The sequence below is a fragment of the Aulonocara stuartgranti genome, assembly GCF_965226115.1.
Source record: "Aulonocara stuartgranti genome assembly, chromosome: 7".
In the NCBI taxonomy this organism is placed as follows: domain Eukaryota; kingdom Metazoa; phylum Chordata; class Actinopteri; order Cichliformes; family Cichlidae; genus Aulonocara; species Aulonocara stuartgranti.
In genome coordinates, this window is record NC_138945.1 from 45,457,721 (window position 1) to 45,482,856 (window position 25,136).

A 25,136-nucleotide genomic window follows, 5' to 3' on the forward strand; every position below is an offset into this window, starting at 1 on the left:
TCCAATAAACTGCTTGTTTTGATAAATCAAATTAAAAACAATTAAGAGAAAAGTATGTCATAGCTGACAGCGTCAGATGCCTTTTTAGGTCAAGAAACGCTGCCCCCACAACACTATCATCATCTAAAAATTATTTAATATTTTCAACAAAGTAGAAATTTGCAGTTTCTGTAAAACATTTTAGTCTAAAACCAAACTTCCCAGAGGAACCCACCTGAGGGATTAATAAAGTTCTATCTTATCTTATCTATACTGGATGAAGATGTCGCTTAGTCTCTAATTGATCAACTGTATGTAGCGACACTTTTCTCAAGTATCTTCGACAGAACAGGAAGTATGGAAATTGGATCATAGTTGCATATCAAATCATTGTCCTCTCCTTTAAAAACTGGAGTAATTAATACCCCTTTCCATTCATTTTCATCTTCTATTTCTAACTGACAAATTTTAAAGCTGTAAATGTCAGTAAATTCCTGTATCTTTTAATGAAACAACCTTTATCTGTAATAACTATACCATTTAAATTTTTCCTTAATTTCCTTCCGACTCGATGATCTATTTATTAATTTATTTAAGTGATTCCAAAGTGAAATATTATGATCTTTAGCTTTTTCCATAAGAGCAGTGCAATATAAAGCTTTAGCTTTACATAATTTCAGGACTACTTTATTTCTCAGGCTTTTATATATCATGTGATCAGTGTTGATTTCGGTAGTCAATGCTGTTTTTAAAGCAAAATCTTATTTCTGTTTAAGTTTGTGTACGTCACTATTCAATCATGGTAAAGCTGTCTCCCTTTGCTTGCATTTGATGTTTTTTGTTTGTATATATTTAATTGTTATTTCACTCAAAACGTCATCATGGAATAACAACACAGATCCAAATTATCTATTGATGTAATATGATCGCAATTAATATTTGCAAGGTCATGTTCACATTTTGCAATTTCAGACAGAAATAATCATCTTTACTTGGTCAGAGTTTTTGGCACAAAAATACAGTCAGGAGTACATACCCTGCACGGTATGCACCACTGTCAGATAGGAGTGGTTGACATTCCTACCAGTGGCTGGACTGAAAGACAACACAGAGGCACTAATCATAGCAGCACAGCAACAAACTCTAAGCACAAGATGAACAGAGTCTGTGCTCTACCACATCGGCCAAGACCCCGGGTGCAGGGTGTGCAACAATGACCCGGACACAATTTAACACATAACAGCAGGGTGCAAGATGCTATCAGGCAGGACATACATGAGGCACTTTAGCCAAGTGGTTAGCATAGTATACAGAAACATCGGTGAGGAGTATGGCCTGGAAATCCCGAGGTTAAAATAGAATACGTCACCTAGGCTAGTTGTATGAGGTGATGTTCCATGTGCCACATGCCAATTTTGGAAACCGGGGATCAGAGGCCCAGGACTTCCACCTCTGACTGCCGCCCCATTCACAAATCACTGATCCCCTATGTCCACTCTTCTGGGGTAGTTGACTCACAGCAGGACTGACCCAAGTAGTTTCTTCAGGCTCAGCTTGGCCAGGCCCCATGGGCCAAGGCCCAAGCACCTAATGCTTGCCCTCGAGGCTCTACCCAAGGGATTCCTACAAGGTAGGACCTGTGGGATCACTTCTTTTGTTTGTTATTGGCTACCAGCTGCAAATAGAAACTATGCTCAAGTTCAGACATGTGTCTGAAATGGTCATATCAAACACTGAAATCACCGGCATCATGAAGATTCACAAGAAGAACACATTGCATTAAGCTGAAGTGAAGACTGCATTATTGTCTGTGTGGAATAAGACTCGCTTGAACCTTGTTGTCATTGCCATTTGGCCATATTTAATATAAACATTCACCACTGCAGTAGTACATATAATGTATGTGACATTTTAATTACAAAAGGTAATTTTATGCATCTCAGATGAAACCACAGCAGTACCTATGTGAAAGTAGGTGGTGGGTCAAATAAAACAAACAAAAAAGGTACAGGAAAACCATTTTACCCTTTATTTGATATTCATTACAAATAAAATCATGTAAACAATTTAAGACAGATGGTGAAAAGATGGTTAGAAAAAAATGCACTTGACAGGGAAAGCACATGTAAAGTCACTAACATGCAAACAACAGGCCACAAATCACAATATTGCTCTTAAGATGTAGGCAATGCTTGTAATAAATATGCTCTGGCCACGACAAAAACGATCATATATTTTCTTTAGTGACTGATCTGTGTCATGCATGTCAGTGTGAAGGTTTCCATTAATCACACAATGTGAACATTTCACAGTACTTTAGATTAAAAAAATACACTAAAATGCTGAAACTGCAGTTAAAGACTGTTGGTGAACTGTCATAATAGAAAGACAAAAGTTACAAAAATACAGCACAACTTTTCAAAACCTAATAAACTGGATTAAACTCTATAACATCACTTGTGCAATACATTACACTTCATTTCATAAAGAGATTTCCAGCATATGCTTCATGTCATATTAACATTCATTTTTTTCCTGGCTCCAGCCGAAATACCAAAATATGACCAGACCATGCACAGATTTATTTGTGCAGATTTATTAGCTGGTGAAAACTGATGAATAGTGTTATACGTGTGAGAAAAGTCCTTTGATCTCAGGTTCACTTTGAAAGACTGTTAAGAAATCAACTGGAAACCGTTCAGAGTCTCAAATAAAACATCTGTGTTGTTCCTAACATAGTTTTTATATGCAGAGTCACACAACTATCTAGATTTGAACGTCTTACTAGTGTGCTGGTTGTAAAGTGATTAGCATGATATTTCCAACATACAGAAATATATTTAAGGGAAATGTTAGCATTCAGAGAACATTCTGGAGGAAAGCTGACTTTTTATTTAGTTATTTAGTTTCTTCCACAAATGATACTGGATCCAGCTGAATGCTAGATTTAACTGAAAGACATGGACTGTTATTTAGAGGTATATTTGTTAACATCTGTGGTTAAGAAAGGAGTGGGGTTATTTCCAGGATCTACTGCTCTGAACTCGCGCAGTGCCTCTACCACTTGTAGACGAACTGTAACGACTTGATGCAGTAGATCGGGCACTGCTGGTTGACATTCGGCTGGACATTCGACCTGCAGTAAACATGGGTCATAGCATCACTTTATGGAAGCAATATGGTAATACTATTATTTTTATTGTTAATAATAATGATAATATTAATAATAATAATGATATTAATAACAACAACAACAACAACAACAACAACAACTGGAACAATCAAATAAGTATTTAGCTTCAACCTCAGTAGTCTATGAAATAGAAAATACTGCATATGGGACATAAGGTTTTAAATACCGTAATACAGGAACAAAAACCGTTGTTTTAATAGTTTAAAAGGAGAAAATTCTGGAAATGCAGCAAGTGGCTGCCAACTGCTGTGTTCTACAAATTGGATTTCCAGTTGGATTTTAAATCTTTAACAGTGTCTTCTTACTGTTAGAGTTACTGGGGATGAGTATTTCCTCCAGCTGTTCCTGGATCTTGGCCAGCTCGTCTGATGTGAACCGCCACCTCTTCTCTGCTGCTCGTGCCGGATGATGTGACGCGTTGCATTTTTTCCCTTTTGATGATGTAGGAGAGGACAGGCATGAGGCAGGGATGGAGCCTGTTGTCATACCGCTTGGAAATTTCTGAGCGATTACTCTGAGACCTGGCAAGGCAAGACACATGAAGACAAAGGCTTGGTTTTACAAAACTTATTTTTAATAATTGTAGACGTTAGTGTTTACATCCCAGAGCTGCTGCAGAAAGGGGCAACGGTGCATTTTGGCCACAGTCTCTGAGTTCATTGGAAAACATATGCTTGGCAGGTTCACACCTGGACACATATCACATGTTCGCTATGAAACGGATTACTTCTAGAGAAAGTACTTTAAAAGGCTCCAGTGATATTAGAGCTTACCTCCACTGAGCATAAACAGATTCTCAAACCCTCGTTCACACATGGTGGTAGCTGCCTGGCTAGCTATTCTCTCATCCTCATCATATACAATGATGATCTTCCCTGGGGCATTTTTCTACACCGCTGGTGGGTTAAGGTACAGTCAGTAGTTAAGTGTTGCTATTCACATTTGTAACATGAAAGATTAACAGCTGCCAAATTTGCGATGTGACTATAAAAGGATACGTATTCCAGCACTTCTTTGGTGTAGGGGTTCATTGTCCGAGATAGCATGGCAATTGGAAAACTGTGTGCTGCATGAAAGACAGACAATTGAAATTAAAAATGTCATTTTTTTGTACAAGGAGTTCAATGATCCAGCTTCACCTACCGCTAATGATGTGGCAGCAGTCATACTCGTCACGATCTCTCACATCCAGCAGCAGGTAGGGGCAATCGGTGTAGGGCCTGTCAGTTGGCTCTGGGCTGGACACCAACTCACTTGCCATCTTTTGATTGTTCCTGTCTATATTCAGCTCTCCCACACCACTAATGACACTGAAAGGTCAAAGATTGGAGAGCCTCAGACTGTCTGCAGCTTCTTGCATTTTATATTGTAGTTTTTCTGAGTCTGGCAACTGTCACATTTATAACTCAGGGATGCTAAAGAACTGAGTATCCAACATATGAAAATAACGGATAATTTAATTGTAAGATCGGAGGTATATATTGTGTGGACAGAGCACATTATTATCTGTACACTGAGGCAAAGACTAAAACCTGATACTGACACTATACTTTTTTCCTGATGTGATTCACCCAGTTCACCCACTCGACACCCTCTACAGTTAATTTTAGTCTAACACGGGCTACAAATCATTTCCACTCATTTAACTTCTCCTGACATATGACTATAAAAGCCTGGTGACAGCAGTGTTGAGTCAATATAGTAGAGTAGTCACTTTGTCTCATAAAGGACAGAAGGCCTAATAAGAGTTTGTCAAACAGCGCATCACAAGTTTAACCCAGTGCTGCCCTTATTTCTGTCTCCATCTGTCCCCAAGCACAGGGTGACGTATGCTCCAAAGGACTCCCATTACAATGGCAGTCTGTCTCCTTCAGAGAGGCCACCGATAGAATTACACCTGTGGGATTCCTATTTAAAGTGCACGATGATGATAATGATGATAATGATTGGAGAGTATGGGATGCTAAGAACAGAGTGAGGGAGGTCATTAAGTGTGAAATAAACAGGGATGTAGGGTTTTTGGACAAACAGATGCCCTTAGGTGCAAAAAGCATGTTGTATGTAAACAGATAATGAACAGTGGGTGTAAATTTCAGGTGTGCTTGGGGTTAATGTAGCGATTGTTATGTGCTGGGTGTGACAGAGGCTGATAATGTAACGCAGGTTGGCTGTCAACAAACTCTCTTTGTATCGTTCTACAAAACACTTCCCAGAAGAAAAATTTGGGATGCTGTGCAAAATGTAAACAACGACATAAGTCAATATTTAAATCACTTAGAAAAAAAATGGAGGCATCCAAGGACAACAAACCTATCACTTTAAAAAAAAAAAAGTGTCAGTGCAATCCTTTGCATGTTTTTGTTTCTGCTATTTCTGTATCTCATCCGTCACCTTATTGTGTCCCCAGAAACACATCCATTTTATTTTGGAATGTTTTAGCATTTTTCTTTTTATTTCTGTTGTTTCATTCAGCTTTTGCTGGGGTTTTTTTTCTACTTCCGTTGTGTTTTATTCAACTTATGTTGTGTTTTGTGTGCTTTTTCAATGTTTTGTTGCAGTCCATTTGACCTCTCAAGGCCACCATAGAAAGTTCAATTCTCAAGACTTTATAAGCCATCTATTAACCATGAAATACATGTGGGTAGATATCAAAAGACATCTTGAAATGGGTGAACTCACAATGTAATACCCATCCAGATCTGATCTATCTGCTAGTGCAGTTGCAAATACAAATTAGACTCCTGGAAAAAGAAAATTGACTTCATATAGAAGTCAGATACTGCATCGAGAAAGTTTCAAAATCTTTAAAAAGGAAATACAATGTAATGATATTTACTGTTGCCTTAGGATACATTTTAATATAAACAGTAATAATAATAGTAAATTTTGTCATAATAAAGTTTGTCTGTCCAAATACAAATAGTATGGTATACTCTGTAAAGGTTTACGGAGTGCTGTAAATGACCTTAGAAGAGTTGACCTAGCAGTGTAGCAGACTTCACTGGCATCTCCTGTCTCCTGACAATCTGATGCCAGCAAAGAGCCATTGGTGTGTTCAGACGCGAACTCTGAGTCTCCTCCAGACTCCAACCGCAGACCATCTACAAATCAATAACCATACATTACAATACACTGTCAGCTACTGTCAGTAAGTCATGCTAAGTGAACAAGTAATTCTGACTGCAACTATTACCTTCTGGACTGTGAGATTCACTATCTTTTTCATTTTCATTCAGGTCGGAAACAGAGGCCACCTGCAGTATCTGGTGTGGAAAAGAACATTTTGAAGATAAAGGAGAAGAAAATTTTTTAAACAAAATTATAAATGAAAGTGTAACAAAAGAAATACACATCCTGAAGCTTGTGGAAAATAAAAGAAGAAATATCAATAAACAGAGAGCCATTTGTTTAATCACCATCTATGATCAAGTTGGTCGGTAGACTTTCCACTGATTGCAACACCAAACTTACAGAATGTTACAGTTCTGGAAAAAGTCAATTTTCATGCTTACCAGTTGTGCAAATGTTGTCACTTTTAATCGTTTGAAGATTTCATCTTTTCGATACCTGTAATCTTAAATGGAAAGAAAACAAATGCATGAATCTAATATATATGCAACGCTGAAAACCATCAGTCTTGATGATAGCTGCTCTTTTTGAATAACCCTTGAAGATGAACGTAAATGCTTCCTGTGAAGTCTAATGTAATTGATAAGTGTGAACCAAAGAGTATAATAGAGTTAGCCACTGCGTGCAGCCTTAGTAGTTCAAATTCACCTGGGTCTATCAGGTCCTGTATTTCTTTATCCCCTTCCATTGCTTCACAGAGGCTACGTCCACACTGGACCAGATAGATTTGAAAACGCCCCGCATCCACACTAGCGTTTTCAGTCGCTATGCCCACACGTACCCGGGTATTTTTGAAAACGCAGATTTTTCTATGCGTTTGCACCTTTTGTCCACACGTAAACGGCGTTTTTGATCACTGAAAACGGAGATTTTTAAAAACTCCGGCCAGGGTGGATATTTTCTAAAACTCCGTTTTTGCATTTACGTGTGGACGAGAAAAACGGAGAAAACGCAGTGTCAAAGATGTGCGCCTTTTTTGACGTCACACTGTGCGCCACGTTATTGTTTCGGTGAAATGAATTTCTACAATACTGTTACTGTTAATTGTACTCTCTGCAGTGTTTAAATGCTTACATATACACACAGTTACTGTCCCTCCACACATACCACTTGGTTCTGCTTCTATGCCCCAGCTTTGTTTACTTTTTCCCACCAAGGCTTCTAGACTTCTGATTGGCCAACATTTCTACACGGTTAGGAATATAGCGCCACCTGCTGCTTTGGCATGTTCCTAGCAGCGTTTTCCTTCATTTCTGCCTTTATGTGTGGACGGGATTATTTTTTAAAACGAAAACGGAAAATCTCTGTTTTCAAAAATACCCGTGTACGTGTGGACGTAAACGGCCGAAAACGCTTACGTTCCAGTATTGCGCATGCGTGAAACGCAAGACGATTCAGCCTGCCTCATTTCTGTTTGTCATTTATTTACTTTGCCGCTCTTTGAAATGTTGCGGCAAAATGTTGAGGAAAAGCACCGAGTTTTTTTTCAATGGACTAACATTGAGGTGGAGTTGTTGCTGTGCGTAACACAAAAGTACAAAGTTGTAAAAGCGCGTGAGAGTTAAAGAATTTGAAGAAAAGCTATCTGGAGCATGTACAGACTGATATTAATCTTTAGTAGGGCTGTCAAAATTGAGAGCAAACAAAACATCTGCCCTCCGCTATCTTAGTTTAATTGGCCACATGACTACATCACATGACTGAAATGTGTCATCGTTTTCAAAAAGTCTTCGTTTTTGCTGTGACGCGAAAGCACTGTCTTCAAATGTATGCGTTTTCGAGAGCGTTTTCAAAATGCTGCATTTTCCTTCAGCAAAAACGCCGTCTCAGTGTGGACGGGAAGCCAAAACGCAGAGAAAATGATGCGTTTTCAAATGAAAAAACGCATTAGTGTGGACGTAGCCAGAGCCACAACTCTAACGTGTCTGTTCCCATTCTACCTTACCACTAAAGCTACCACCCCAGTGCTCAAATCAAACTGCTCAGCCTGTTTTTATCAGTGCAGCTAATGCTGGTATTATTACCATTCAGACCTCAGTAATTCGCACTGTGACAAAAGACCCTTGCTGGCACCTTGCCAGTATGTCCCTTAAGACTGGGTTCAGTCCCGCAGAGGAAAAAATGTGAACAGTGGTACAATCTGCTTCAGAGAATGGAGGGATCAGGGTCTCTTACCCCTGAGAAATCAGAAGGAAAAAAAATCACTGTCCACAAATTTGATTTATTAAACTGGGCTATATCAATAGGTTAGCACCTCACTCTTTTACCTTTTGACAGTACACAGAGAGCAAGGAGACACCCATTGATTATTAAGAAATTGGGAGTGCCAGGTTGGGAAATCTTGCCTTGAATGTACAGTAAACAGGTCTTGTGCACTTAAGGAAAGTGCATGGATCTTAGAGTTCTGCCAAGGTGTGCTATTTGAGCCATGTTTTCACTTTATAAAGAAAAGACCTCATTTGTAACTTGCCACAAGGCTGAACTGATGTTACATGACCAATAGTCAAAAGTAGCAGGCTAGCAGACCAGTGGGCAGAACAACTGTTTTGTACTACTTGGGTCAAAAATGTTGCCATTGTCAAGGAAGACACTGAAACTGTAAAAATAATCGATTTTTATTGTAACTGGTGAGAAAGATAAAGTATAGATCTCGGTTATAGAAAATAAAAGAGTAAGGAATAAGTATAGTTGGTTATCGCCTAAGAGAGCTGTTATTTTTGATGCAACTGTGTGGGAGGTGGCACAAGGGGGCGGTACATTAAACAGGGATTTTGTACTATTATGACCAGCTGCCTGGAGGAACAGATGTTTTGTGTTTCACTTAGGCCCAGTGGAGTAAGCAGGTGCACATCTCAGTCCATGAGGGTGTTGGCATGCAGAGTACTTGTGTGCAGGAACACTGATATGTGAGTTTTAGGACTGAGAGTGACTGGTAGTCATTAAGAAGCCAGATAAATGTATCAGAGCATTAATGATCCACGTTTAATACCTTTTTGTTGTTCTTTTATTGGGTGTTTGTTTGTCCAGAAAGGCTTTTGCATGGATGCTTGTTTTCATGGTTTGCAGTCAAAAGGATCACATATGGAATCATTCAGAGTGCTTTTAATATTGATGCACACTGCTGTTATGAGAACGCTTATAAGGATACTGCAATCACGAAATTCTTAAAGACAGGTTACTCACTTTTTTTAATCTCCTCCAGTCTTTCCATATACTTCGTGAGACTACATCCTGGGAAATAAACCGTGACATTAACATATATAAGGAAGTTAAAGAGCATTCAAACTGTGTGTCAAAATAAGCTACACAGTCACGTAAATCTTGCATATGTACCTGTGTCAAGCCTCGTTTTCACATGCTCATACTTTGCGTTTTTCGGTATCTTTTTCTTCATGTACTGCAGGGAGAAAAGAACGACACGTTAGCGTTAGCTGTGATAGCTTAAACGCAAATCGTACAGTCTAGAATAAAGAGCACCTTTTCAATAGTAGTGAGTAATCTAGCTAATGCTGTCATTTTAACAGGTGCACTACCGTTGATACGGTAACACTGACACCAATATAGCCGACTAGCTACCTCTTTGGAAGGGCTACATTATTTTTTGTTGCTCATGCTGTAGCCGCATTAAGTTAATGGATTTTTCGACAGTGCAGTAATGCCACTTAGCGTGTAAATAAAATAACTAGTGCTGTTTTTCTTCCCCAACGTTACCTCTGCGTTGCCGATGCTCCGATTCAGCGACATCTTTTTAAACCGCAATATCAAAAGTCCAGTTTCAAGGTTAACAATCTCAGTTTTGATTCGTCAATGTTTTTTCCCCGACCAATCAGGTAAGGTTATACTCTGGCGCTCTGTCGACATAGTGGTTTGGCTAGTTGCTTAGCAGCCAAAGACGCTCCACCCATGACATGGCGCGTTCAGGTCTCGTTTTTTTTTTTAGGTCAAAAGCACAACACATACAGTTTGCAGAATATTTCCGTGGTTTATGAATTTGGTATGTTCTACCCGATATTTTTACGCAGTCTTTCCTCTTTGTTGTTTAACACAATATGCTATACTCGTTTTTTATATTTGTACGACACGTAATTACAGTAAGCCCTTAAATCCTTAATATGACACCAGAGTTTGAATAGAATAATTCAGCAATACTATTTTGTTCACTTTGAGTGATTTTTCTGTATTTGTGAATGGTTTTTGTGCATAAGTATTATCTTGTAAAGATGGTTTCCAGTGAAGATTTATACGTTTACTATTTTAACATGTGTCATGAATGCAACACCAGTCTTTGCTACAGAACACGGGTTGTTTTTTGTTTTCGTTTTAGCTTAACGCTGCAGATGAAAGGTTCAATTCTGTTATGCGTTTAACGAAACTCATTGTTTATTTTTGACCTCGGAAACCATAAAGTACGACGTGAATTCAGCTTACTGAAAAAAAGTGTTGAGCTATTATATCTGAGTTCGATAGGCCAGGTCTGAACGAGTTGCTGGACGCGCAGTGCTGTGTTGACAGTCATGGAGGTGCAGATGAGCGGGTTAGTTCAAATTTCCTTCAGACAACTTTAGCATTTTTACTCAACACACACAATGGCGTCTGTTATGGTAAGTATATTTGTTTTAAAACTTGCGTTAAAAGAAATGTGCTAAACTTTGTGTACATAACGTCATATGGCGCTAATATTAGCCGAGTCGGCAAGTTTCTTTTAGCTACGTCTGCTAAGAGGATTTACTGATTGGGCTGTCACACGGGGTCCTCTATATTAACTTACACCTGCCTTTCTTCAGCTTCGCCAAGCGTAATGTTTGTAGTGTCGGACGACCACGCAGCAAAGCAGGGAAGTAAAGACTACCACGCTTATCCAGCAGTAGACTTGAGTCTGAGCAAGTTGTCCCTAACGACACGAAAAGAGTGAAAGTGTTCATGAAGCAGAGCAACGCCAGAGTGTCATTCGAAAATCAAAGTCAAATGTTTTACTATAATCGCTGAGTTTTCCTAGTTCGAAGAAGTTAGAAATTATTTGTTTACACAGCCTACTTTCCTGTCAAGATGATTTTTTTTTTTAAAACAATGCACGCAGATTTTTCTACACTAATTGAGCTTTGTAATTGAAGGAGGATCCTACGTTGGAGAGGCACTTTAAGGGACACAAAGATGCTGTCACTTGTGCAGACTTCAATCCGAACCGCAAACAACTGGGTAACCCTTACTTTTCAAATGCAGACATGCTTTTAACATCATGCATATATTTGCTCTAGTCTTGTGTCATTCTTTTGACCTTGAAATAACGTTATAAAAAAGAGAAAGAGCATGTTGACATTGCTAGGTATTTCAAATTTTTATTGATAATATTTTAACTAAAATGAACAGATTTAAGCTATTTTTTAGAACTAGGCAAGTAATATTGAAACCACCTATCCTGTGTTCCAAAAAGGGCTGTTTTAATGGGTGGACATTTAACCTGAACGTGTCCAATTTTTCCTATGTTTTTGCATTATTTCTCTAACAAAGGCCATCTGTACTGATTGTACTGACGGGAGTTTCATTTCACTTTTTGTTTGAAATGTCTCCATGTGTCTTTGTTACCTTTTGTCCCTCCAGCCTCAGGGTCATTAGATAAAAACTTGATGATATGGAATTTGGCTCCCAAAGCGAGGGCCTTTCAATTTGTTGGGCACCAGGATGTGATCACTGGGGTGCAATTCTCTCCATCTAGCAATCTGGTGGCTTCTTCTTCCAAGGACAGAACAGTCAGACTGTGGACACCTTCAATGTAAGCATCAGTCACTTTATCCAAGACATGTTTAACCTCTGAATTAAAACTCGGTCCAATAACATGCAGTTTGGTGTATAAATTAATGTCTTGCAGAGATTTGGCAACAAAAATAAAATGGCTGTATTTAGTTATTTTCTGTGCATCTCATAGGAAAGGCGAGTCGACAGTGTTCAAAGCCCACACAGCTGCTGTACGCAGTGTTGCCTTCTCCCATGATGGCCAGAGACTGGTGACAGCATCAGATGACAAGTCTGTTAAAGTGTGGAGTGTTCACCGGCAGTGCTTCATCTACTCCCTCAATCAGCACACTAACTGGGTGCGCTGTGCTAGGTACCAAAGACCACATAAATCCCTATAGTCTATTTTCATGCAGTTGTGTTATAACTTACTTGACATTTGGTTTGTATGTTTGAGCTCGTTTGAATTTCCAATATAGTCAAAGAAGTTAATATGTTACATAGAGTTGTGATTAAAAGTTTACATACAGCTCATTGGCATAAATCTCAGCAAACCTTTTAGTCTTTTAGTGATTTCTTTGAACTGTTCTTTTTCCCAATCCACTCAGGGTTAGAGAAGACCAATATTTATTTGAATGTCATTCAGAAAGTTGCACATCAACCAGATATTTTTGGTAGTCATCAACAAAGATGTTTCACCACTCTTCCTGAGTTCATTTAAATTGCTTGTTTTTTGGCACAGACCTGGATTTTTAGGGGAAGGTGACAACTTTTCAGTAGTGTGAGGTCGTGACTTAATGTTGGCCTGCTTTATCCATTCTAAAACAAGCTTTGTTGTGTGTTTGCAATCATTTTCCTGTTGGAATACCTAATTGCGGAGTTGCAGAAATTGGAGGTAGCCCTCCTTCTTCATTTTTTACTTTTATCTACTTTTTGCAGTCTAAGAGTACAGCCGGCAGCAAAATGGCCCCATAGCAGGATGATACCACCACCATGCTTGTGCAAAATTGTTTGAACTAAGGATTTTGGAATCTGCAGTTGTGTAGAAATGGATCCATGACATTCTCATTGGATCTTAACTTGGACTTTTCCCATTGTTCTTAATATTGATCAGTTCAATAAGTGCTGTCAAAAAAGTCCAGTTGTAGTTAATAGGTAAGTTAATAGGTTTTGGTCTTTTTAAGTTAGAAAACATTGTAGAACCTTCAGCATCCCCTTATTAAAATATTTAAGTGATTAGGTGTATATATTTAAGCCTGTATGTGTACTTCTGTACACTTAAAAATGAATCCAAAATAAATGTATACCCAGTTCTGTTTTTTTGCCTTAATTTAATCTGTTTGCTGTACAATCATTCCACCCTGGAAAAAGAATAGTTCAAAGCAGACATTAAAAACCCAGAATTGAGAGTATTGAGGAAAAACATTGAGCAAACGTCTGATCATAACTGTATAAACAACTCACTGATCAACTGAGTGTTTTTAACTATATGAGTGTGAAACAGCACAGTACTGCAAAAAGTGGATTTGAACTTTTTCTGTATTATCGTTGTGTGTTTATTTCCTGTAGATTTTCTCCGGATGGCAGAATCATAGCTTCCTGTGGGGATGACCGGACTGTCCGGCTTTGGGACACATCTACCAAACACTGCATCAACTGTTTGACCGACTGTGGAGGGTAAAATCTCTCCAAAAACTGATCTAGTGTTCTCTTTTCTCAATATGTTTCATATAAGTTTTGTGCATCAGTTACTTGAAATTCAAAATTCAATTTGTTGTGTTAATACAGTCACATTTTCTCTTTGATGAATTTTGCGCATACACTTTTCAAAAATGTATTAAGCTGCATATTTTTCTTAATGAAGAGATATCCCGATTTGAGGGTATTGGTTGTGTTTGAAAATTTAGAAGCTGGATTGTAAAGTGGTGAAAGGCCAGAACATCATTAGATGTAATTTGATGTGAAAACTAACTCGCCTATTTTTGCTCTCCTATTCATGGCCACTGATTGACTTCTTTTTTTGTTTTTGTTTTTTAAACCCCAGATCAGCGACATTTGTTGATTTCAACTCCAGTGGTACCTGTATTGCATCGTCAGGAGCTGACAGTACTTTGAAAATCTGGGATTTACGGACCAACAAGCTTATTCAGCATTATCGTGGTACGATAATGCTTTTTTTTTTCTTTCATCTTGTATAAACAAGTGTCTAAAATATCCTACAGTTAAGACTTTAATTGCATTTCTAGATTACTAGGTATACAATTAATTCACCTGATTTAAGTTTTCATTTAAAATTCAATTTTATATGTGTATTTTTGTGGTTGTGGCTTATTTTTTGTACAATTGGATCAGTTCATAGTGCAGGAATCAACAGTTTTTCCTTCCACCCATCCAACAACTATGTGATAAGTGGTTCGAATGATGGCACTATTAAGATATTGGACCTGTTGGAAGGGCGTCTGATCTACACTCTTCATGGGCACAAGGTGATGCTTAAAGAAATGTCCATTTTATTAGTTCTTCATAGTGTTTGATTGTAGTCTTTGACATTCTTTAATATATTTTATTAGGGTGCTGTGATCACTGTGGCCTTTTCCAGGGCTGGAGATGTCTTTGCCTCAGGAGGAGCTGACAGTCAGGTTCTGCACGATGACTGAACAATGAATTACCCAAATCGTTCGAGGTCATATCTTTACTGTTGGAAAATGTGCTGAATTTGGGTCATGTGGTTGCATCTTGGTTGCTTAGGTGCTGCTGTGGAAGACTAACTTTGACAGCAGGTCATATCAGGATGTCTTACTTCAACACAGCCGGAGGTCGACACCAGATCCCCCACCCCACCTGTCTGACATTCATCCCAGGGGACCACACCTTCATCAACCACAGCCTACAGCCATTCAGGTCAGTCTTGTTTCACTTCATTAATACTAACAGACCATCAAAACTCTGTGCTATTAAACATTTTTTTAGACATTTGCCATTTTGATATAAACAGCAGATGTAAACATTTAAAGATCGTACTTTGTTTGGAAGGCACAGTGCTTGCTGCTTAATTACATGTTTTGTTGCCAGGTCAGTCCAGCAGTAAAAGACACCAGATCAACTGAGCCACATGTCATACAGCTGGGACAGTCTGTCCATGGCAACATGGTAAGCTAATGCAGATTTCAACACATCTAAACCGTAGGATATTTAGTCGGGTGTCTATGTAGATTATTATTTAGTGTGTGCATAAAAATGACTTGAAACACAAACATATTGAAATACAGAAACAGCAATATTTAACTACTACTCAAGATACTGATGAAAAATGTTCTTATAGTGTCTATGAGAACATTTTATAGACGACTTAAACTAATTCATACTTGTATCATTTGGAGGGGATGCGCATATCACCACCAGGTGGCAGTGCAGACCAAAGTCAAAGTCAAAGTCAACTTTATTTGTCGATTCTGCCACATGTACAGGACATACGGAGAATAGAAATTGCGTTACTCTTCACTCCCTAGATAAATAGCAAATGAACATTTAAATATATTTAAATATAAAAGTGATTAAAAAATGCAGGTAAAATAATTAAAAAGTAAAAATTTAAATAAATACAATTTTACATATAACAAGAAAGCTATATAATATACAATATAATGGGTAAGTGACATTGAGTGTAAACCAGGCAGAGTAGTGCAAATAGGCAAATAGTGCAAATGGAGATTTGGTAATGTATGGTAAGAGAAAGTGTAACAACAAAGTCTTATGAGGTAATGGCAGTCCAATGCTCCACAAAGTGACTGGTAACTGGTGCAGGCCAGTGAGTGAGTCAGAGAGTGTGTGTGTTTGTGTGTGTGTGACAGAGTTCAGTGAGACCGTGGAGGAGAGAGGGGAGAGGGGGCAGAATCGGGAGGGAGTTAAGCTTCCTGACAGCCTGATGGATGAAGCTGTCCTTCAGCCTGCTGGTCCTGGCCTGGAGACTCCGCAGTCTCCTCCCCGACGGCAGCAGCTTGAAGAAGCTTTGCATTGGGTGTGTGGGATCAGCCGCTATGCAAAGGGCTTTTTTAGTGAGACGGGTGCTGTAAATGTCCTGGAGGGAGGGGAGAGAGACACCAATGATCCTCTCTGCAGCTCTCACTATGCGTTGGAGGGTTCTATGACAGGACGCATTGCAGGCTCCAAACCACACAGTGATGCAGCTCGACAGGATGCTCTCGATGGTGCCTCTGTAGAAAGTGTACATGATGGGGGCTGGTGCTCCTGCTCTTCTTAGTTTGCGGAGAAAGAAGAGACGCTGCTGTGATTTCTTGGCCAGTGCTGTGGTGTTGTACGTCCAGGAGAGATCCTCTGTGATGTGCACACCCAAGAACTTGGTGCTGCTCACTCTCTCCACAGACGCTCCGTCAATGGTCAGAGGAGCATGTTGGGTGTGCATTCTCCTGAAGTCCACAACAATCTCCTTCGTCTTCTCCACATTCAGAGAGAGATTGTTGTCAGCACACCACGTGGCCAGGCGTCTCACCTCACTTCTGTAGTCGGTCTCATCCCTGTTGCTAATGAGACCCACCACCGTTGTGTCGTCCGCAAACTTGATGAAGAGGTTGGAGCTGTATGATGGGGTGCAGTCATGGGTCAGCAGAGTGAAGAGGAGGGGGCTCAGCACACATCCCTGCGGGGCCCCCGTGTTTAAAATGATGGTGCTGGATGTATTACTGCCAACCCGTACTGCTTGAGGTCTTCCGGTGAGGAAATCCAACAGCCAGTTGCACAGTGAGGTGTTGAGCCCCAGCTGGACCAGTTTTTGAATGAGCTGTTGGGGGATTATGGTGTTGAATGCTGAACTGAAATCTATGAACAGCATTCGAACATATGAGTCTTTTTTGTCCAGGTGTGTGAGTGCCGAGTGGAGTGCAGTGGAGATGGCATCATCGGTTGAGCGGTTGGGCCGATAGGCAAACTGGAAGGGATCCAGGGAGGGGGGCAGGACAGTCTTGATGTGTTGCATGACTAGTCGTTCGAAGCACTTCATCAGGATGGGAGTAAGTGCAACAGGACGGTAGTCATTAAAGCAGGAGGGAGATGACTTTTTTGGAACCGGAATGATTGTGGTGGCTTTAAAACATGTGGGGACGACAGCCTGGATGAGTGATATGTTGAAGATGTCTGTGAAGACATCAGTGAGTTCCACTGCACAGTCTCTCAGTGCACGACCAGGAATGTTGTCAGGACCCGGAGCTTTATGTGCATTGATCCTGCTGAGGGATCTCCTCACGCTGTCCGGTGACAGAGTCATCACCTGGTCACCAGGAGGGGGTGGGGTCTTCTGTGCAGTGGTGCTGTTTTGGACTTCAAAGCGAGCAAAGAAAGTGTTCAGCTCGTTCAGCAGGGGGATAGTGCTATCACAGGTCTGTGGTGGGGGCTTGTAATCTGTGATGGTCTGAATGCCCCGCCACAGGCTCCGTGAGTCTCTGCTGTCTTTGAAGTGATGAGATATTTTCCTGGAGTACTGTCTCTTAGCCTCTCTGATGCCACGGGAAAGGTTGGCCCTAGCTGTCCTCAGGCTTGCCTCGTCTCCAACTCTGAAGGCAACATTCCGAGCTTTCAGCAGCCTGTAGACCTCTCCTGTCATCCATGGTTTTTGATTGGCCCGGACAGTTATGGTTTTCGTGACTGTTACATCCTCAATACACTTGTTGATGTAGGCAGTAACAGTCTCTGCGTACTCCTGGAGGTCAGTGGTGTTGTTATAGGTGGCAGCCTGCTTAAACATGTTCCAGTCTGTAGTATTGAAGCAGTCCTGTAGAGCCTCTGAAGACCCCTCTGGCCACACTTGTATCCGCTTACGAACCGGTTTGGTCACTTTAACGAGCGGTCTGTAAGCAGGCATTAGCATGACAGTGATATGGTCTGAGGCGCCGAGGTGGGGGAGGGGAAAAGCTTTGTAAGCTCCTCTCTGGGTGGTGTAAACAAAGTCCAGTGTGTTATTTCCCCTTGTTGGAAAGTCTATGTGTTGTTGTATTTTTGGAAACACGCACTTTAAGTCTGCATGATTGAAATCCCCAGCCAGGATGAGAAAAGCATCAGGATGGGCTGGTTAACACTAAACCAGTGTTTAGTTTTGAAATCCTGAAGCTTTTCTAAAACTTGCTTCAGCGGATGTTAAGGATGCTGTGATGTATATCATTGTTTTATTTATTTTTGCTTTGTGTTTACGATTAGAATGACTGTAAACTGTTCATAAACAGGCTGTAGTATAATGGTGCAGTGTACACAAATACTGTAAGTAGACAAAGTAGGTTAATATCATGATTAAAAATAAACTGTAGATTAGATGGAGGCTTCCTGATTGTGATGGATGCATACCAGTTTGATAAGCGTGAAAATCATGGGCCAAAGTCTCCTCTTTAATGTTTGTCTTAGGATTCCTCAATTCTGCATAAATGGGAAGAAATGTTAATGAAGATGAGTAGTAATGCACATTTTCACAGAACTGAGACCGACTGATTTTGATTTGATTGTGCGGCAAAATACCTCATCCACTGTTACGTCAAAGACTGCACAGTGCTTGATTTTAAATCGAGGCTTTAGATTATTGTGAGAATTGGATGTGGATTTCAAACAGAATAGTTTAAAGGCAGGAAATTTAATTTCTAGACTAGAATCCAAGAATGACTCTTCCTCAATCCTCTGAATCCATTGCATGCATTATTATGCACTAGTTTTAATCACTGCACCATGATGTCACCCAAAATTTATACATGTACGTCAGTTTTATCGTTGCCAAAAATGGCAAGATGAATGAATGTCACACACAGACACAGCTTCTGACTTATTATAATATATCATCACTTTTCAGTGGCTTCTGCAGGTTGTCTTTGCATGAATGCATGTGCATATTTATGAGCATTGAATGAGCATTTACAGCGTGTGAATGTGCTAGTGATTTCCCAGTCGTTTGTGTGTGTTTGTGGTCGTGCTCCAGGGGTTTGTACATGACATGAGTCACTAGTTGTGTGTGTGTGTGTGTGTGTGTGTGTGTGTGTGTGTGTGAGGGAGGGCCATTCCTGTTTAAATTGGTTCAGAGCAGGGAGCCCTCAGTGCTACTCCTCCTGTCAGCTCTCATCTCCTGATAGCCATCTCTTAGAAACCTCATCTTTCCTCCCCCTCTGCCTTGTCCTCTTTTCCTCTCGTCTTCCCTTCTGGTTAGTTTCTTTGGTCTCTCACTGTTGTAGATGTCCTCAGAGAGATTTCCCTTCCGCTCTGTGTCCATGTTTCCCCTTCATCGCCCTAATGGGCCCAAGTAAAAACGAAAATAGAGAGAACGAGAGTGAGAGAGTGAGAGAAAATGACTGGGACATGCAAGTTGCCTGAGGTGGCTACATGGGTGGCCCCATGGGAAGGTTGCTATACTCTGGCCTTCCTGCTACCATTGGTAACCTCCCTGTCTATAATTTAGGGCCATCTCCTCTTATCACTTATGCTTTATTAGCTTTTTTGACTAATGGCCTTTAAACCTGCTAGTATTCACTTTGGTTTGCTTTTATTCTGAGTGTGTATTAGTTCCCTGGAGAGAATCTGACTGAGCTGCAAACATTCAAGTGTTTAAGGGGAAAACAACAATGTTATTCACACTTGAATAACATTGTTGTTTTCCCCTCTTTCGAAATATTTTTTTTAACTGGTGAAAATGTTTGTAGTTTTGCAAAAGTGCTTACAAAACTATACAATTCTGCATGATTACCTTCAGGATGTTTGTATGGAAGTGCAGGTGTCAGTAATGACATGATCACTCTCCTGGGGCATCAGCTGTTTCGTCTTCCTCTTTTACATGACTAATTCTGAGCGCTGAGCTAGCAGCACTAGCAGGATAAGGTTTTGAGCAAAAATTCAGTCAGAATCTGGGCCATTCTCTGTTTTGTAGCAACTATCAGCTGACATTAAAAAACTTTGATAGACACACCAGTTTCACAAAATGATGTATCTAATCATCATCAGCTGCCATCTGCTGGTTGTCTCTGTATGATTGAGGAGGCTATAAGTATGAACATCTTGTTTCAAAGTTCTGTTTCTAACATGGTAACTTTATCCATTACGTTTCCGACTAAACGTGGAATTTGTTCAGGGACTGGGTCTCATATTTGTCTGGAAACCACACACTCTAAAAAATATTCATGGTGTTTGTAGATAGAACTTAACAAAAAAGCATTTTTCTACTTAAAAAAGTAAGTTGTCTACATGTACACGTTTCAGTGAGTTGACTAATCAATGTTAAAAGTCAGTGCAACACAGAAATTAATAAACACCTCCTTAACTTAAATGTTTTAGTATATTGAACAAAATACTTTTGTCATCAATCAACAAAAGAAAATATTAAGTTTGTGTAACATGTAAAAGTGAGTTGGAACATCCTTCGTGTTTGAACTGCCCATAACTGGACCATAACGAAAAAATAATTACAACTGCCATAAAAAAAGAAGAAACGGAAAAAAACAGAGGTTGGCACCACTACCTGGTAAGTTTCTTGTTTTATACTCTTTTATAAATATGTACTAGTTACAGGAATTCACTGCGTAAGTTTAGTCTGACAATGGCAGCTACATGATGTGAATTGACACTCTGTGTTATGCTAGTTGTTACTCTATAAAAGTAAAAGCATTTGTATTTTTTCCTGTTATTAATGAAATCTGTCAATTAAATCTGTCACTCTGGTGGTTACCTTGGTTAGCCATAGATGTGTATGAGACCATGCATACAGCAGAGGGTAACCCCGTAGCATATGTTCGTATCATCACAGGCGTAGCAGTTGTCTTCATTCTTATCACTTTGTGGGAGTAGAGGTGTGTTTCACCTAGACTGTATTCGGTGAGTTAACTAAGCATTGAATTCTAAATAGATTAATTACAAGTTATATTTGTACACTTTAAATTTGATGGTTTTAATCATAGTTTAACTTTAGCAACTTTACTATGCTAAAGTTGTTAGCTAGCTTTCTTTTAGCTAGCAAACGTTCCTCGCAAATATGAGAGTACATTGTCAATTTTTCCACTTATACTTAAAGTTTGTCACTTGTCAGGGTGCATTTGGTTAGCTGATAGACCTTGCAGACAGCAGAGCATGTTCAATTTGAACCTGTATATGTTCAAATTAACCAGTCAGCAGCTGCCTGCATTTTTATCATGGTGTCAGAGTAAATTTGTGTTTCGACGGTCTTGGGTGAGGTAACTAATTACTGACAGAGTGAAATGTGGGGAATTTATGCCAGAGTATTTATGTGAGTAAAAGTATTTCTATCAAATGTATTGATATTTTAAGCTCGAATGTGAAATATGCCTGAGGTTAAAGTTAGTTGACCTAGCAAGAAAAAACAAAATTGTGTGTGTGCACACGAATTGCTTTCGTTACCTTCTGTAATTGTAAGCATAATGTGAAGTGTGGTATTGTGGCATGTCAACAGTGGTCTTCAAATAATTAAAAAGAAAATTCTCTCACACATATGGATATGACACAATTTTTCCAATTTTAAACTACAGTCTGTAGATTTATTTTATTATTTTTGGATTCATCTTTTCAGTGTTTCATTGTAGTGTTTTAGAGAAGGTTTTATACTTAAAATAACTTGTTTACTCAAAAGCCTCGATAAGTCTTTGCATTACCAAAAGTTGCAATAAATTTCAAAATGCACTGGACTTGCAAAATTTGCAAATTTGAAACACCAAGAAGGAATCAGCTCTTAAAGCATTACAGGCTTAGACATAGCCAAGGTGAACTATTTATGCCTTGTCTATACTGGGATTGTTACTGCTCATTTAAAACATGGAATAGCTTGCGAACCCATTTATCAAGGAGGTAGGAGGTATATTCCACCACGAGTAAAATTCAAAAGCTAAATTCTGTTTTGTTTTTTTGTTTTCCTTTTTATATAGGTACCTCAATGTCTCATCCTGCTAAACTTCGGATCATACTCAAAGAGCATAACATTCGAAAACTGGACTTACCACATGGAATCCCTGGAACAGTGGAAGAACTTGAATCTATTGTGAAAGAGACTTTTGAGATTGATGGGAAGTTTACTTTGCACTATAAGGATGCTGACTTTGGAGAAGAATATTTTTCTCTGACATCAACAGGTGATATCAAGGACAAGGACACACTTAAGGTGGTTCAGATTATTGAACCTCTCACAATTACTCTGACATTTAGTGATGTAGACAGTTCCTTCAAATCTGCATCAGAGACCTTGGTCAATGCTTCAGCAATTTCAGAGACATCAGTCTCAGAGACATCAAGTGTGTCCTGTGGCACCAGTTGCTCATCTGGATCTCAGGATAGTCATTCTTTCCTCACCTGAACATTTGAGTCGGCGTTTACAGCGCTGGCCTACCAATTTTTCTGTTCCTCGCTTTGCTTATGACACAGAGCTTTTACTTGCTTCAGGAAATGAAACTTTCAAAAAGGATGGAACTAAACTTAACTTTACTCCACTTCTTCCAGACATCCTTGAGAAACTGGCTGAAACGATCTTTCAGTATGTTGCCTACCCAACATCTGCACAATTAGCAGATGTAGCTGAAGCACTTGTTCAACAACATCCTTGCCTTAAAGAACCGGGATCCTATAATGGATGCTATGGATGGCAACAAAGACTGAAATATAAAATGGGCAATTACAGAAGTAAACTCAGAGGGCTTGGGTGCCCTGAGCTGGATGTGAACTCTCTCAAAAGAAAGCAAGCACATGAGAAGACACCTTCAAAGAATCTCAAAAAGCCAAGAAAGGCTGAGGTGAACTATTTGCCACCTCACCCACAAGGAGAAACAGAGGAAAGCTTGGAAAAGGAAAGATTGGAACTTCTTGATGAAGTGAAGAAGAGGAACAACTATCGGATCATCAGTGAAAAAATGGCCAAAACATTCTCGAATCGCAGACAGGAAGTTGTTAATCTGGCACCACCTGTGAATGACTTCAGAAGTAGATGGCCTGCGCTTTTTGATGCAGCACAGGTGATTTTATTAAATAATTTATAGGATAACTTATAATTGTGACATTGTGCATTACATTAACACATTGTGCTTTTAATTATGTCTTTTTTTTATTTTTTACAGATAAATGATGAATTCCAAAGGATCACCACTGTTAACTTGGAAACAACATTCATGGCAAAACTGGACCAGTATTCCACAAGAATAATGTCCCTGGTCTCTTCAAAAGGCGGTGCTGCAAAAATTAAGATTGAGCGCATCAGGAACATGTTGCAAGAATATAATTGATAATCTTACACACCTTAAAAGTTAATTATCTAATTCATTATCTCAGGAGCATTGTTGGCTATCTTTTACTGAAGAGTGAAAAAGTGAACATCAGAGGTGGACAGAGTAAAAATTTGCTAAAGAAAACATCACTCAAAATATATTTGTCTGTTTTCTTTGTTGTAAGAGTCAAGGATATAGTGATGTATTTGTAACTTGGAAACTCAGATTGAAGAGAAAAAGTAAAACTCAGATGCATAAGTATTTTGCACCTCATAAGTGAGATGAAAAGACATTAATGTAACTTTTGGTCACATAATTGCAAACTGAGGTGGGTAAATTTAAATAGGTACTTTCCATGTCACATGTAACTTGACAATACATTAAGGTAAGTATGGGTCATATTACAAATAATGTGAGGAGAAAAAACTGAGGTAATAATTTGGAGTGTTACAAGTATCTTCATCAACTGCACAATAAACGTGTATGAGGAAGACAAGTTACACAAATACATTAAAGAGGGTAGATAGGAGCTTTTAATGTTTTAATCACATCATTACAAGACTTGTCCACAGGTGGCTTTTTCCAGTTCTGCATCACATATCTCACATATAACTATTATAGTTGAATCCATAGAACTCAACAAAAACTGTTTGAAATAGTCTCCAAATCTAGGTTATATTTACTTTCACTCACCTTATCCTACTGCTAGCAAAGGGTGCATTGAAAGCAGGGCAGTATGTAACAGATTAAAGTTATAAAAATTAAATTGTTTATTTGTTAAAAATTCATCCATCCATCCATCCATTTTCATCCGCTTTGTCCGGGGCCGGGTCGCGGGGGCAGCAGCCTAAGCAAAGAGGCCCAGACCTCCCTCTCCCCAGCCACCTCCTCCAGCTTATCCGGGGGAATACCAAGGCGTTCCCAGGCCAGCCGAGAGATATAATCTCTCCAGCGTGTCCTGGGTCCCGGTGGGACATGCCTGGAACACCTCACCCAGGAGGCGCCCAGGGGGCATCCTTGTCAGATGCCCGAACCACCTCAGCTGGCTCCTTTTGATGTGGAGCAGCAGCTGCTCTACTCTGAGCCCCTCCCGGATGGCCGAACTTCTCACCCTATCTCTAAGGGAGAGGCCAGCCACCCTTCGGAGGAAGTTCATTTCTGCCGCTTGTATCCGCGATCTCGTTCTTTCGGTCACTACCCACAGCTCGTGGCCATAGGTGAGGGTAGGGACGTAGATCGACCGGTAAATTGAGAGCTTCGCTTTTACACTCAGCTCCCTCTTCACCACGACGGACCGGTGCAGCGTCCGCATTACTGTAGCTGCAGCCCCAATCCGTCTGTCGATCTCCGGCTCCCTTCTCCCATCACTCGCGAACAAGACCCCGAGATACTTGAACTCCTCCACTTGGGGCAGGAACTCATCCCCGACCCGGAGTGGGCACTCCACCCTTTTCCGGCTGAGAACCATGGCCTCAGATTTGGAGGTGCTGATCCTCATTCCCGCTGCTTCACACTCGGCTGCGAACCGCTCCAGTGCGAGCTGGAGGCCCTCACCCGATGAAGCCAACAGAACCACATCATCTGCAAAAATCAGAGATGAGATTCTGAGGCCACCAAAGCGAAAGCCCTCCGCCACTTGGCTGCGCCTAGAAATCCTGTCCATAAAAATTATGAACAGAACCGGAGACAAAGGGCAGCCCTGGCGGAGCCCATCACCCACCGGAAACGAGTCCGACTTATTGCTGGCAATGCGAACCAAGCTCTTGCAACGGTTGTATAGGGATCGAATGGCCCGTAGCAATGGGCCAGACACCCCATATTCCCGCAACACCTCCCACAGGACACCCCGAGGGACACGGTCGAATGCC

At 40.1% G+C, this 25,136-nt stretch overlaps 2 protein-coding genes across 5 annotated transcripts in view; one reads left to right on the forward strand and one right to left on the reverse strand.

Moving 5' to 3' along the window:
• Positions 1-1,831: 1,831 nt before the first annotated feature.
• cep41 (centrosomal protein 41) lies at positions 1,832-10,114 on the reverse strand. Of its 2 annotated transcripts, none has more exons than XM_082539760.1 (11): positions 10,013-10,114; positions 9,635-9,698; positions 9,485-9,532; positions 6,685-6,746; positions 6,366-6,435; positions 6,138-6,273; positions 4,316-4,482; positions 4,171-4,238; positions 3,946-4,060; positions 3,478-3,693; positions 1,832-3,115 (listed from the first exon to the last, which is right to left on the reverse strand). In XM_082539760.1, exons 1-11 carry the CDS (start codon positions 10,043-10,045, stop codon positions 2,997-2,999), a joined length of 1,098 nt encoding a protein of 365 aa, XP_082395886.1. In that variant the 5' UTR covers positions 10,046-10,114; the 3' UTR covers positions 1,832-2,996. The 2 variants fall into 2 exon arrangements, with proteins under 2 accessions (XP_082395886.1, XP_082395885.1); XM_082539759.1 differs by lacking the exon at positions 10,013-10,114 and adding an exon at positions 9,779-10,000.
• Positions 10,115-10,560: 446 nt separating this feature from the next.
• Positions 10,561-25,136, forward strand: part of poc1b (POC1 centriolar protein B) — a 78,548-nt gene continuing 63,972 nt past the window's right edge. For all 3 annotated transcript variants that reach the window (XM_082539221.1, XM_082539219.1, XM_082539220.1), the window contains exons 1-10: positions 10,561-10,902; positions 11,413-11,497; positions 11,900-12,071; positions 12,225-12,404; positions 13,601-13,708; positions 14,076-14,191; positions 14,384-14,517; positions 14,602-14,670; positions 14,780-14,932; positions 15,104-15,181. In XM_082539221.1, coding sequence (XP_082395347.1) covers positions 10,888-10,902; positions 11,413-11,497; positions 11,900-12,071; positions 12,225-12,404; positions 13,601-13,708; positions 14,076-14,191; positions 14,384-14,517; positions 14,602-14,670; positions 14,780-14,932; positions 15,104-15,181 — 1,110 coding nt within the window. In that variant the 5' untranslated portion in view covers positions 10,561-10,887. The remainder of the gene's footprint in view (positions 10,903-11,412; positions 11,498-11,899; positions 12,072-12,224; positions 12,405-13,600; positions 13,709-14,075; positions 14,192-14,383; positions 14,518-14,601; positions 14,671-14,779; positions 14,933-15,103; positions 15,182-25,136) is intronic.